The sequence below is a fragment of the Eubalaena glacialis genome, chromosome X (genome assembly GCF_028564815.1).
Source record: "Eubalaena glacialis isolate mEubGla1 chromosome X, mEubGla1.1.hap2.+ XY, whole genome shotgun sequence".
In the NCBI taxonomy this organism is placed as follows: domain Eukaryota; kingdom Metazoa; phylum Chordata; class Mammalia; order Artiodactyla; family Balaenidae; genus Eubalaena; species Eubalaena glacialis.
This window is the reverse complement of record NC_083736.1, coordinates 132,360,909-132,376,036: the sequence shown is the minus strand read 5'-3', so window position 1 is coordinate 132,376,036 and position 15,128 is coordinate 132,360,909. Positions and strand designations below refer to the sequence as shown.

General features: G+C 35.9%; 1 protein-coding gene across 17 annotated transcripts in view; it reads right to left on the bottom strand.

Moving 5' to 3' along the window:
* Window positions 1-15,128, bottom strand: part of FMR1 (fragile X messenger ribonucleoprotein 1) — a 36,133-nt gene that overhangs the window by 13,552 nt on the left and 7,453 nt on the right. For all 17 annotated transcript variants that reach the window (XM_061177737.1, XM_061177741.1, XM_061177725.1 and 14 more), the window contains exons 2-9: window positions 12,784-12,836; window positions 9,201-9,294; window positions 6,520-6,591; window positions 6,099-6,247; window positions 4,929-5,022; window positions 4,727-4,843; window positions 2,263-2,433; window positions 2,087-2,165 (exon numbers count right to left, since the gene is read on the bottom strand). In XM_061177737.1, coding sequence (XP_061033720.1) covers window positions 2,087-2,165; window positions 2,263-2,433; window positions 4,727-4,843; window positions 4,929-5,022; window positions 6,099-6,247; window positions 6,520-6,591; window positions 9,201-9,294; window positions 12,784-12,836 — 829 coding nt within the window. The remainder of the gene's footprint in view (window positions 1-2,086; window positions 2,166-2,262; window positions 2,434-4,726; window positions 4,844-4,928; window positions 5,023-6,098; window positions 6,248-6,519; window positions 6,592-9,200; window positions 9,295-12,783; window positions 12,837-15,128) is intronic.

The window sequence follows — 15,128 nt, the reverse complement described above, 5'->3', positions numbered from 1 at the left end:
CACCACTAAATCAGGACTCCTGATTTAGGTCTTTCTGTCAATTATTTCAGCTCTTCTTCCCTTCAAATGAAAAGGGGTGGAGGGAGGAGAGAGTCTTCCCACGGTTTTTTCCTTTATGTCTATAACACTTATTAGACCAATTCACTGTCAAAGTGGGTGAAGAACAAGCAAATTTTTAGAAAAGAAAGATAAATCAGTGTACGTACCAAAGAGAGTTTGTGGGAAATAAGAGAGATCATAAGTCATATTGTGGGACTTGAAAACTCATACAATACTGACTAGACATCTCCCTATAGATCTGCCTTGCCAAATTTTATACAAAAACGCTTTCTGAAAACTCCCAACATTCCCAGTGCTGGAGGAGACAGCCTCTAAAACAGAACTGTCTTATTTTACTAGGTAGGAACAAAATGAAAATCAGGCTTTCTGGTGAAAGGTCACTGCTGGGATCCTCTTCTCTTCAGGTAAGACCACAGGTAGAATCTACTTTTAATAGCAAATAATCCAATTCTACATTGCATAGTTATTTCCAATTCCCAACTGACAACTTACTATAATTCTGCTCTACCTAACTGGAATTGTTTTGAATAGGGGAAGGAAAGAGAACTAACATTTACAGAGTCCCCTACTATATCCAGAGCTTATGTAATTATATCTTTATCTATAACCATCTATCTATATCTTCCTTAAATAGGAATCCTATACAGTAGACACTATGATCACATTTGTTTCAGAGGTGAGGAAAGTAGACTCAAGGAGGCTAAGTCAGTTGCCCAAGGCCAAATAGCGACCAAAAAGTGAAGTAGAGCTGAAATCTGGATCCAACACCTACACCCAAGACCTTTCCCTATCATCAAGCCATCTCCAAAATGAACTTTCGTGAATCTGACACATAAGTTTTTATTCAGTAATTTTTGAAAAAACTGTCTAATGGTTATATTTTCTAAGAATTTCTAAATTTAAAATAACTCTTCTAACTATAAAATGTATGCAATTGCTTGACAAACTGTAAATAAGAGGAAAATAAATATCATTCACAGCCCCACTTATCCTGAGGTAACCAGGATGGTGCTAATCACACATTTCCCATACACACATGCTCTTCAGTTGTCTGTAGTATATAGTTGAGAAAATAATTCTGCATTATTTCACTAGTCTTTTATACTTCATCTTCAAACTAATTGTCTTTGGGAGAAAAATACTATTCCAAGTGTTTTTTAATGGCATAGGAAGATGTTTATAATTCTATGCTGACAAAAAGAGCAGGCTAAGTAGAACTGAAAGTATGTGAAAAAAATGCATAGGAAGTCCTTATCTTCTCCTTCTTTAAATATTCCAAAGGGCATGCATTACCTTTTATAATCAGTCATGATATCAAGTTATAAAAATTTTTTTAAATGTATAGGCAGTGTGTCCCAATTTTATTTATAAATTTAAAACATACGTAGTATTCTTGATAAAACTGCACTTTGTTGGTATGTTCTACTAAAGATAACTGCACCTTTTAAGAGCACTGGTGAAGAGTTCCTATGTATTTGCTGGTACTCATGATTGGTGATGATCATGAAACAACTCAAGTCAAAATGAAGAATTACAGTTGATGTTGCAGAAAGCCCTAGAGACATTCGGAATTACTTCTAGCTTTGGAACTTATTAGATTTAAGTAACCTATACTCAGATCTTCAACGCTGAGATAATGAAGAGTGCTATCATTTTATAGCCCCATTAGAGAGATCAAATACCAGTCTACTCCAAATTATACAAAGCCCCCAAATGTCATTAATTTTGAAAAAAACATATTTAAGATATAAATACATATAGTGAAGAGGCTGTGCAAAATTTATCCTTCCAGGAACCAGTAGGTTTGAACTAGCAGAGCAGTATCCTTTGCACACCTTCTGAAAATGTAATCTTTGAGTGTATTTACCAAATATTTTTTGTACACTGTAGTAATAGACTATTTCAAAGATTAAGCTTCAGCTAAATGACTCCCCAAGTGAGTGAAAATGGAATTCTATCGGTATAAATAAACTGTTTACCTAACTTTTGTTTTTGTAGTGTGTGTCAAAAGCAATTGCCGACTCACCTACTAAGTTCCTTGGAACTTGTATGACATCTTCAGCAAATTCCAGAAAGCTTCGAGCCTTTTTCACTGCATCCTGATCCTGATAAAAATGGGGAAAAGATTTAAATCAACAAAAGATGAGCCAGCTGAAATACTATTTTTTATTTTAGAAAAACACTATTTAGTAAAATATTTACCTCCCCATAAATATGAAATGTGCAGGTATCTTCATCTAGATCGATAGCCGTGACCCCAGGTACCTTTCTAGCTTGCTGAATATTAGCACCATGAGTACCAATAGCTAGACCCATCAGATCTTCTCGTACGATAAACTGTTCGTGAAACCTTGAGGCAAGTTGCCTTGAACTCTGAAGAGAAACACACATCTGATTAGTATGCTTTATCGACTATTAAGACAACTGTATTTAGGTCAGCCATGTAAATTATCTTGACCCTGTACATCAGGGACCTATAAATCAGTTTCACTTGGAAACTAACAGGTTTAAGAAAATATTTCGCACAGCGTAAGTACTTTTTAGGTCACTAAAGGTCTATGCCATTTGATATATTTTTGTTAACAGGAAAGGGCTTGTTGACAATTTTCCAAGGTAACTTTTGAAAACCTATTTGCAAGGCTGCCTTAGTTAACCAATGACATCAATGTAATACTTAAGAAGCAGATCAAATGTTCCCAAATAAAAACCAGCTCACTGGGTCTGACAGACTCAATATTAATTAAGTAAAAAAAAAAAATTAAATACCATCTTTACAGAAAATTGTATTCATTTCATTTTTTAATTCATTTTTATTGGAGTATGGTTGCTTTACAATGTTGTGTTTCATTTCATTTTATTAAAGGATATCGGTGTGTGTGTGTGTATACATTTTTTTTTCTAGAAACAGTGCCATTTACATAACTTATCACTAGATACTGTGGGTCTAGATAGTCCTCTGATGAAGTAATGACATTACAAGGACACCCTCCCACCCCCACCCCTAACCTGAGTAAAGGAATCATAAAAATTTTGGTATAGTAATTAAATTGAATGATCACAGAGTATCAGAGATTTACAGCTTATCTTACATATGTTCCTGCAACCTAAAATGAGATCAGAGTCTGTAAGACCTTGTGATCTGGATCCACAAGTAAGATGAATTCTTTCAAAATATTCAGTGATGACTGAACTAGGTTATACTGACACCTCAAACTTGTGGATAATCACTCTCTTTAGATAGTATTATCAAAATTTAATGTTTAGTTCTAGCATGCCATTAATGAAAACCAAACATATTAGTGGCTCATGTTGAAAAATGGAAATTTCGTATCTGAATATGTGGATCTCTTTAATATTAGTAGTGAGAAAAGATAGGCATGCATGCTAGTTTCTCATTATTCAACATACCTGATAATTTGAATGAATGAGTGTAACTACTATAAACAATTTTAAAAGTATAAAATCCTTTTTTGTAGATTAGAGCAACAAAATGTATCAAATATTCCTAGGACTTTTCAAGAGGTCATGTTTTTTGAGTCCTGGTTCATTCACCTGGTTCATTCTTTTCAATTGATAATTCACTGATAAATGATAAGCCAAAGGTATGATAACAGATCATTTAAGAAGAATTAGATGTTTAAGAAGAGGTAAATGAGTATATTTCCACAATACTCACAATGAAAGTAAGGAGGCTGTTCTGGCCTAAAAGCTATGAGAGAATCACTAAAGAAACCACAAACTTGTGAACACAGGGACATCAAGAAAGAATGAGAGTAAAAACCAATTAAATAGACCTCCATATGGCCGTAAGGAAAACAAAGTAGCAAAAGGAGATATGAATGTCTCCTCTCCTGCTAAGAGTTCAGCGATCACATATTAAGTTGGAAGGTGGCACGTTTCACAGGGTTTTACAAGAATACAGCCTTTAGTAGTAGTCACCTTTTCTCTTAAAATGCAGTTTGGAACTCCTTTTTTTCTTTACTATTTCAACTGCATGGTGTTTTCCCTCTAACGAAATGAATAATGATGAGGAACTCTGGAATCTGACAATAATATACTTGAGTTGGCACAATAAACTAAAATCCATTTAGTTTCTATGGTAATGGATGGAAGTACTAAATAGTTATCAATGAAAATAAATGTATGGTGATGGAAATTATTGGAGGATTAATAAAAGTAGATAAAATGCACCTTAAGAGACGAAATAGTAAGTTAGGGAAATAGCCTCTGGCAGGAATCTGAAGACAGGAGTTTTAAAGAGTGACAACCAATTAGAATGAAGAAGTTCTATACCCTTTTAAACAGAGATAAACATACATAATGAAAGGAATATGATTAGATATTTAAATACTCTCTAGTACTTTAATGATAACATGTTATATGGAAGAAGCATTGCTTCATTTTATTAGCAGCTTTGATGAACTTCTAGTAAAAAGTGAGTTGGCCAGAAGTTCCTTAGCATACATAAACTGCTGCTTAATTCTGAAACCTCAGGCATAAAAATTTTAGTATGATTATGCATTGTACAATTTAATTTTTCAAAATATAGAATATAAGGAATTGCTAAGAAACAATAAATAAAGGACAAGCTGCCCATATTCAAGTTTTGTAAACACACAGTTATTTCTAGATAATCTTACAACCATCCCTAGGGAAAGCCACATACCTCTAGCTGCTTACTGGCTTCTTCATTTCTCAGTATCAGAGACAGCTTAGTGCGCAGACTCCGAAAGTGCATGTCAATCAGCATGTGTGCGCGCTTTGAGGTGACTTCATTGATAGACTGAAGGATATAAATCAACACCATTATTATCAAAGCAAATGCCCTAAATGAAATACACCAAAATAGACAACTCAAACACACTCACCAAAATGACAAGCTGATAGTTTTCTGCATCGTAAGTTACAGAAAAGGCACCAACTGCCTTTTTAAAGTCCTTATGTGCCGATTCTTTGGCACACCTAGAAATAAAACCAATATCCACTGTGAAGTTCAGATGACTGATTACCAACTACTGGTACAAATATATGCAGAGACATTTGCACTTAGTAGAATTGTAGATTCATATTAAACTTGATTTATGCAAAATATGCTATATCCATTTAACAGTTTAGTTCCTTTGCTGTACATCTCTGATATACTCAGGCCAATCAAGCATATGAGATTACAGAGAAAGGAAAAAACCAGTTATGTTCTTAGGGGATTACTGGTGGTCTTAGATGACCAGAGGTGACATCTTTAGGGGAACCACTCTCCTCTGCAGGCTTCCTGATTTCAGTTACATACGGTAGGTCACTAATTTTCTTGAGTCAACTGTTGAACACTTTTGGGGATAGCTACAGGATACCCAATTTTGTTTTGCTGTTTCTTTTCTAAAGAAGAAGTGCTGACCAATTTAAGGGAGAGAAGGAAATGTATAAGAATCAGAAGGCACAAACATACATATGCAATCTCTATAATCAAGAAGCAGGATTTCTATGTATTGTGAAATACAAGTTACTGTTTATCTAAAGTGTGACATGTCCAAATCAAACTTAATATACGCCCTTGATGAAATCTTTAAAAAGGAATTTCTTCTCTAAAACGTCTTTAAGCATTACTTCAGATCAAGGATTATAAGAGAGATGACCTTTTGAAGCTTCTTTAAGCTCTACTTGTTACATATTTATCTGAAAATACTAACTAAAAGGGAAAAAACCTGGACAAATCTCCATTGCCTAGAAATTGATTTGTGACTTAGGACAGAATATCTGTATTAACCAGTTTCAAAATCTTAAAATTCTATGAACAATGTGTATTTTAGAAAACAAATGTACATTAGCCATGTATGTAACCAAGTAAGTTTAAACAAGTGGAATGTTGGCTTGATTATATAACTGGAAAAAGCTAAATATGTTTTTTTCACTACTTTTGCAAACCATTTTTGCCAAAGTTCACTGAATTTAAAAATTGATTTCTATTATTTGAAAACTTATATTCTTCTAAATTAATTGCATAGCACCTCTAAGTTCTCAGCCTTTCTTGCATACCAACTTACATTTGTCGTAAGTCTTCTGGCACGTCCAGTTTGATTTTATGGAAAGTATCTTTTGTGGCAGGTTTGTTGGGATTAACTGATCGTAAACGTTCAATTGTGACAATTTCATTGTATGTAGCATCACATGCTGCATATTCTATCACATAAAACTGTGAGAAATAAATGAAAGTCATTCCTGGTCACAGCGTTTAAAGTAAGAACAAGAAGCTATACCTATTCAGTTGTTTTTGAATTCTCTAGAGGAAAAAAACTATTTGATCAACTAACAAACACATGAAATAAACTGAACATGTAAACATTTAAATAAAATGCTCACGTTAGATATTACTTTCAAATAGAAATCCAGACTGAAATGTAGTATACCTGGCTTTAGAAAAGGGAAATAGCATAAGAAAAAAAATTTAAATAGGCATTTTCCTACCTCACCCTTTATCATCCTCACTTTAGCTAACCACCAACAGCAAGGCTCTTTTTCATTTGCTCTGGAATAAACCTACACAAAAATTACAACATAGAATATTTCATGATTAACATCATTCAGAAATCTATAAATTATCAGACATCAAGGAAAATTTCTTAAAATGACCTTAGGTGTCTTTCAAACCCATAAGCTGTAGACTTTAAGCCAGATTGCACCCCTACTTCTAGACATAGACACACACTCAGAAACTACCTGATTACCTGGGAGAGTCCTGTAAAAAGTGCTTTCCTATTTCTCTATGCTGCCTCAGTAATAATCAGTAATCTGAATATGAATGCTCAAGAAAAGCTGACCATTCATAAACCTGGGCATACTTTCCTTGGGTACTTTGTGAGCTATGAAAATGTATCTAAAAAATGTAAAGACAGATTTTTTTTTTGTTTTACTCTAATAAGCAAATAACAAATTGGAAGTTACTGACCCTGGCCTACTTCCTGGCTGCATGGTCACTGAATGGGTAAGGCCTCTGACTACTCAGCCCACTAAAGATACCACCTGGCATTCATGTATCCTGGGAACTAAACGGACAGATCCTTGGTCACTCTCTGGTCTCCTGTCCCCTCTCCACTAAAATGGACAACTCCACGCTGGCAATCCTCTGGATACCACGTTCCTGCTCTCACACACTGTGGATCAGTTCTTCTAAACTGATCTCTCTGGCGACCACTTCACAGTTCACTTATGATGTGCAGCATGGAACCTTTTGTGAAGACACTAGCAAATCAAGGTTAATAGGAAAAGAGACACATGGAGAGAGAGACAGAAATACTCAGAAGTAGAAAGACAACACAGGGAGGACAGGGAGGACAAGGAGGATGGGGAGGAGAGGATAGGAGAGAAGACCAGCAACTCAAGGCTCCAACTCTCGTCTCCGTTTCACTACTGAAGTTAATTGTTAACACAACACAGTGATGAAATACAACTTAACTCAACCTCCTTTCCCTCTTGCCCCCAACACTTCCTCTCACCTCTGCTCTAGCCAGAGAAATAACCTCAGTTATTTGTTAATTGTTATGTAACACAATGAGGTCATCCTGGCAACTGTGGTTCATTGGTACCCATCTGTTGTGTGACTAAGTTGGGAAAAAAGTCCCCTCTGTTCATCACTATTATGAGCATTCGTGGTACAGACAGACCAAAAGACCTAAGTTAATGGTTATACAATACAGTGACTCAGTACAACTTGATTTAACCTACATTTCTCTCTTGCGACCATCAATTCCTTTCAGCTCTGCTCTAGCTAGAGCGACAACCTCAGTTAGTGAGGTCACTGTAGCAACAGCATCTCACTGGTTACCACCTGGCATGTGACTCAGTTGAGAGGGAAAAAAAGAAAAAACTGTCCCCTTTATCCATCCCAACACTATAATGAGGCCTTCTGATATAGACAGACCAAAAGTCCTGGTCCTTGACTTCAGGAAGCTCGTAGTCTCCTGGGGAAGTGAACAGCTAAAGGTCCTCAAGTACAGACACTGTTTGTGCTCCCTACTGGGATCCGTCACAAAACCAAGCCCAGTTCCTTTCACCTAGTAAGTACTGAGTACATTTTTGGTAAATAAATAGCACTTTATTCTATTTCCACTATAAAGCTGTAGAGAAAAGAACACAGGCCTGGACATCCAGAGACCTTCTCTGAGCACTCTCTAAAATAGCACTCCTGCCCCTACATCACCTTTCATCCTCTTTTTTTCTTCCTAGGACTTACAACTGCCATAATATTAGCTATCCTCACTAGAATGTGACCTTGTCAAGGCTGGGGCCTCTTCTGTTTCGCTGACCATCTGTACCTAGCACAGGAAGTAAGAATTCAAGGACCTAGTACACCTTACCTGACCTGTACAAATGGATCCTTAGCTGCTTCCATCATACCACAAATGCTCATGAAATTGCAACTGTTAACAAGGCATCGTGGAGAAGCAGCTTAAAATGGAGTACATGAAGGGGGAGGAAGAAAAGGATACTATATAGACCAACTACAACATAAAGCAGACTCCAAGTGCCTTAAGTGCCACAACAATTTTCAGTGGCTAAGAGAAATCACAAATACAATGTTTTTGTCAATGTGCTGCATCTCCATAGCACTTTTTGGTCAGACATCAATGGCACATACACAGTTGGTTCATAGCATCTCCTGTGAAAAGATGTTTTACCTGTGTGTGTATATACTAAAATTCGCAGATGAGTTTTTACAAACATCCCAGGAGGATTTTCTGCTACTTAAAGAAAGCCTAGGATGCTGCTGCTCTATCGTTAAGGAATGATTTTTTCCTAACCCATTTTACTTAAAATGGGGACACAGTTGTAAACTAACAATATATTGGATCAAACAAAAGATTCAGAGAATGAGGGAAGGGGGAAAAGAAATACTAGTGGGCAAAGGAAATCAGTGGTGACTTTCAAAGCTGCACGCTGAGTGCTGCTCAGGCAGCCACACTTAAGCATCAATAATGTATTATTTCCAATCATTATTAAGATGGCGCAATCAAAAGCACATATGCATCAGAGCTATAATTCTCAATGCAGACTGAAAAGTGTTAAAGACAAGGGATACAAAAGGCACAGGCAAATTAAATGCTCCCCCTTCTTCAGTGCTTAATAACTTGATGGCAGGGGAAACTTACCTCAACTTCATCGCTTTCATTTATATCTTTATTATAACCTACAGGTGGTGGGAATCTCACATCATGGAATGGAATCTGCCTCTCTGGCTGCCAGCTGCAAATAAGCAAATGCAATTATTTAACATGCTTTTTGGTTTAATGGAAACAATGACCATGCTGCCATCAACTTTTGGTTAAGTGTGACCCTTTGGTTTTCTAGTTTAAAGAAGCAAATGCTTTAAAACTGTCAGTGTTTTGCTGAGTGGGGCATAATGGCAATATAGACACATTTCAACAAACTCTGCATGCAGCACAGCAGCCTTGTAGTTCTATTTGGAATATTTCTCTAAACACAATAGATCAACATTACAATTTTCCAAACAAGTCTTTCTTCCAATAATTTCAACCTCTAAGAGTTCTAAACTTAGGGCCACAACAGCAATTTCCTTTGATGCTTAAATACGTTAGTATCAGTAAGTGTTAGTAATGTCATCACCATACTTCCACTTGCAAAGGACTTGTAACCACATTCCGATGACCACAGAAACTGGTCCTAAATGCCCTCTAATTCCCAAGCAAAATGGGGCAGTCAGCACATTAGCAATTCACAACTCACTTTTCCCCCTTTAAATTTTAGATCCCACGAGGTGGTCAGTTCTTGCCATGGATAGCTGGCTGCTGATCAGTATGACGTACCAGCACGCACTGGCCTGGTGGGGTCTCCTAAACCACAGAAACCCGATGGAGACAGCCTAGAGGAGTTCAGTAAGTTGCCTATGTATTTTAATTTAAAGTTATGTGGAACAATTTTGAAAAACACCAAATTATTCTTTTATATCTACAATGATATAGAATATTAAAAGATAAACTTTGCAAAAACACTGGAGGATTCAACTGCTAGAGCAGTCATTTCTGGGTTTTCTGCTAAAGGGCTCTCTAAGTAAAATCCTATTGAGAAAAGTGCTTTTTTTTTTTTTTTTTTCAAAGAAGAGCTATTATATAAGATAGCAGGGTAGGTAAGTCAGCATTTGTGGAAATATGATTAGGGCCTATATTACACTGAACCCCTTTTCTGCATTATTATATACCCTTGAAAACTCTGAAACTTAAAAAAAATTGTCTTTAGGGAATTCCCTTGTGGTCCAGTGGTTAGGACTCGGTGCTCTCACTGCCAGGGCCCTGGGTTCAATCCCTGGTCAGGGAACTAAGATCCCGCAAGCTGTGCAACGCGGCCAAAAAAAAAAAAAAAAAGTCTTTACTTCAGAAAAACTTTTTAATATACTTACTGAAATCAGTTACTTAACATGTTAAAGATTCATTGCTAAATTTGATTTGTAAAGCATATAATAATAAAGTTTCTTCATTCCAAAGAATTATTTTGTCTTAAGTATAGAGATAAAAATCAAATTCCTTATTCAAAAAATGCGAAATATGGAAGGCAAAAAGAAAGCATCTAAAATAATGTGGTATTATAGGAGTTTCTTTATGATTGAAAGGAAAGAAAGGGTAAATATAGTCTGAAGTTTTACAAAACATCAGGTTTGTTTTTTGTTTGTTTTAAAAAAAACACAAAAACAAAAAGGAAACGCAAGGAAAGTACTACTTCGATAGGGACCTATCAAATCCTGGTGACATGCTCAAACCCAGTCTTGAATCTCATACATACTACACAAACACAAGGAAAAAGTTGATCTATTTCAAATTCCCAGGATGACAGCTAGAAGAGAAACTTGTACACAGCTACGGTACAGGAGACAATTAGGAGGTCCATAGAAAGAATAATTTTAAGTTTATAGTAGAAATCTGATTGAAAACAAATGAGAACTGATCTATCACTGTATAAACAAATACAGATACATTCTTGAATGCATAGAGGAAATAAGTGTTTGCTTAATACCTTAGATTAAGGACTATAGGAGAAACTAAAAGAGTAGCAAATAAAGATAACTCTCCCTTTATGGGAAACAGTGTTTACCTAGTGATGGAAGCAAGCAGATAAGAGTATAAGTACAAGAAAAAAATTACTCTCCAAGTTATCAAAGATTCCTCTGTTAGAGGTGTGATGCTGTTGTCTAGTGTATAATGCATGGATAATCATGCAGAGGCAGATTCTGGAACTTTTGGCTCTATGTATTCAGAGAAAGGTATTCTATTATCCAAACTTGTATTTGGGACCAAGACTATTTGTCTAGAGCTGAGAATTGGGCTGGATACTCTAAATCCTTTTATCTGTCTCCCTAAATGCGTTTTAGGCATCCGAGAAAACTACAGTTGGCCCTTGAATAACTCGGAGGTTAGGGATGCTGACCCTCTGTGCAGTCAAAAATGCACGGATAACTTATAGTCAGCTCTCCGTAGCCACAGTTCCTCCATATCTGTGGTTTGCATCACGGATTTAACCAACCCTGGATCGTGCACTACTGTAGTATTTACTACTGGAAAAAATCCACATATAAGTGGTCCTACGCAGTTCAAACTCATGTTGTTCAAGGATCAACTGTACTTTGCCCTGTTGGCAGCTAAAAGATTCTGCTAACATTCTAATTATAGCATGTCTGGGTCAGATTATGTTAACAGATTTATTGAGATATAATTCACATAACCATATAAGCATCCACTGAAGTGTATGTACAAGTCAATGGGTTTAAGTATATTCACAGATATGTGCAACCATTACCAGTCGATTTTAGAAAGTTTTCATCACTTCAGAAAGAAATCCCATACTCTTTAGCTATGGCTCTCCATCCCCTACCAGCCACTAAGCAACCACTAATTTATTTCTTCTCTCTGTAGATTTGCAATCTGCTTTTGATACACTATTAATTTCCGTTGGTAAATAAAAGCCAAACATTATAATTGTTGACCAGACTTCAGAGTTCAGTACAATCCTAAGATCATGACCACATCTATACTCTGGTTAAGGAGTTTATACGTACTTTAGAATCTTGAATGGCTACTCTGAAAATAGCCGTTATTAGCATTAAAAAATTTAGTCAAGAGACCTGTCTCCCCCAATAAAATGTTAACATCTATACTACTGATGCCTTTGTATAGCTAATGTTCCTAGGCCTCTAAGTATTTTTATTTACTCACCTAGCAGAAGAAAGCAGAAAAGATCAGTTACTGCTATTAATGATTATAAATATATGAAACAGATAAAAATGTAAATGGGCAAACACAATTATTTCCAATAAAATATACCAGATGACTAAAACCATCAATTTTAGATTTAACATTACAAAACTCACATCGACTTTCCCAGTACCCGTGAATCCATTCATTTTCATCTTTTAACATTTACAAATATTCCTATTCAAACCCTCAGTTACTAATACAGAAGAATCTGGTTTCTTTCTTCACATTCAAGGGGACTGAGATGTAAGGATCAAGATTATACAAAAGGGATCTCTGAGGTCATTAGCAGGAACAGTCATTCCATTGGTTTAATACTGAGTTGTTCATGAACTTCCTGGTCAGTAACATGAAGATCCATTCCTGAAAAACACTCAAACTACACTTGAATTTTTTAAAATGAGGAGTAAAAGGAAAAATTAGCATAAAGTATTAAAGAATCTGAATATTAAAATTATATCAAGACACTTACTTGTTTTCAAATGCCACTGTTATTGAATCTTCATGAACATCTTTTACAAATGCCTGTAAGAAAAAAAAACCCACCACAGTTAAATTAACTTCTAAGCTTAAACATCGTTTTTGTTTTCAGTTACACTTTACAGAGATACCAAACATTTTATGTTTAACAACAGAATGAAGCTTCAAGTGAAAGTGTGTCAGTTTGTGAGGATCACTCATTCATGAATCACATCTATATTTAGATACCTACTATGTGCTAGGCCCTAGGAATACTCATTAGTTAAAATAAAACACAAAGAATTGCTCCAGAGTTCAGCATCTCATAGGGCAAAGACAGACAAGTAAATTGAAAATTACAATGCAAAGCTGAAGGTATACTTCAGGCTAGAAGTACTGGAAACTAAGAAACTTGTTCCAGAGCTATATACCAGTCAGTGTAGATCTGTTGTAACCTATCTTTTTCTCCTTAATACAATTTTAGGAGAATACAATAGTAAATAACTAAATATAATCTCAAATCTATATATGCACAAGTACACTAAGTTCTCTTTAAAAACAATGTGCTGCTAATACCACTAAAAAGTCCAATTACCAGAGTTTAATTAAATTCTCAATCTCGCAGGCACTTGGCAAAAAAAAATAGTAACATAAAGTACAGAGGTTTAAATCTTTTAAATCTGATGACGCAATTGCTAATAAACTGCAGAAGGACATAACAAAAGTAATAGCTAACTAATTATCAAGAATTCTTTAATCAGCATGCTGTCCGTAATTCTATAAAATGACATAACGAAAGTAATAGCTAACTAATTATCAAGAATTCTTTAATCAGCATGCTGTCCGTAATTCTATAAAATTAAGTTTTTAATAGGTGCAGGAAAGGAGGTTTTGTTTTTGTTTTGACAATTAGAGGAGTAGGATAAAGCATAAAGAAACCCAAGGGGCTTTATATCTTAATTCATTTTAAAATGGCTTTAGAGATTTAAGCTTCTTACTCCAATGTGTTCTGTACATGTTTCTGTCCTTTCGTGGTTTCTCCCTGTCTGCAGGATTATGGTCAAACTCCTCTGCCTGAAAAAGGCCCTTTGTGACCTGGCCCCACTGCTCACCTCTCCAAGCTTCATCTTTCACATCCTTGTAGGCTGTGATCCAGCAGTGCTAAACTACTTGGGCCTCTCTGTACATGCTGCTGTTCCTTCTTTCCTACTGTCCTTCCCCTCTTTTCACCTAGCTATCTCCTACTGGTCTTTTACATTTCAGTTCAGATGTCAGCTGCTACGGGAAAACCCAGAACACTAAGTTAAATTCCATCCTCTACATTCTTATAGCATCTTATGAGTATCCTCACTATAAACTTATCCCACTACAGTCTTTTGCCCATTTTCCTACCAACAGTAAGCTTCCTGAGGGTGGGCGATATAGGTCTTTTATTTACTGTTGAACTTCAGAGTACCTATTAAGGGTTCAATGAATAGTTATTATCATGGATCATTGCCTAAGGGGTTCCTATCCTAGCCTCGGAGGAAAGGTATGTGTGCGGTGGGGTGGTAGTATGTTGATCAGGAAAGACAAACAAACAGAAGAGGATGAGGTTCCTATCCAACTTAGGGAGTGGAGGATGGGGAGGCACAGCAGGCCTAATGGGCAGCAGGAACAAAGGCTTAGACCTGGGGAAACAGCTTGGGGTGTGGTAGAAGTAAATCCTTTGTGGACAAGGAAGCCAAGACAATTCAGTGGGGAAAAAGAACACTGTTTTCAACAAATGGTGCTGGGACAACTGGATATTCACATGCAAAAGAAAAAATTTTGGCCTAACCTTATACCATATACAGAAATCAACTAAAAATGCATCAGAGACCTAAATGTAAGAGCTAGAACTATAAAACTCTTAGAAGAAAATACAGTAGTAAATCCTCATGACTTCAGATATTGGGAAGATAACTAGTTCGGATTAAGACCATTCTTTAACTTCTGTATCCTCAGTAACTGGCATAATTTCTGGTATATAGTAGGTGCCCAATAAATGTGTTAAGCAAACACATGATGCAATGCAAATCTCTTGGTAAACAAATACATCTTCAAAGGCCAGAGATTAAAGCATTTTTAAAAAACTGAAACTTCCCAAAATATCAAATTAAAACATATCAGTCAAGTATTAAATAGCTGCTCCTAAGAAAAACAATGGCAGTTAAAGCAGGGTCCTGGAAAACATTTACAGTTGACCCTTGAACAACATGGGTTTGAACTGTGAGGATCCACTTATACTTGGATTTTTTCCCAATTAATATAGTAACTATATTTTCATTTTACAGACCTTTAAATTAACTAAGTGTGGGGAAAAGTTTGTGTTCAATT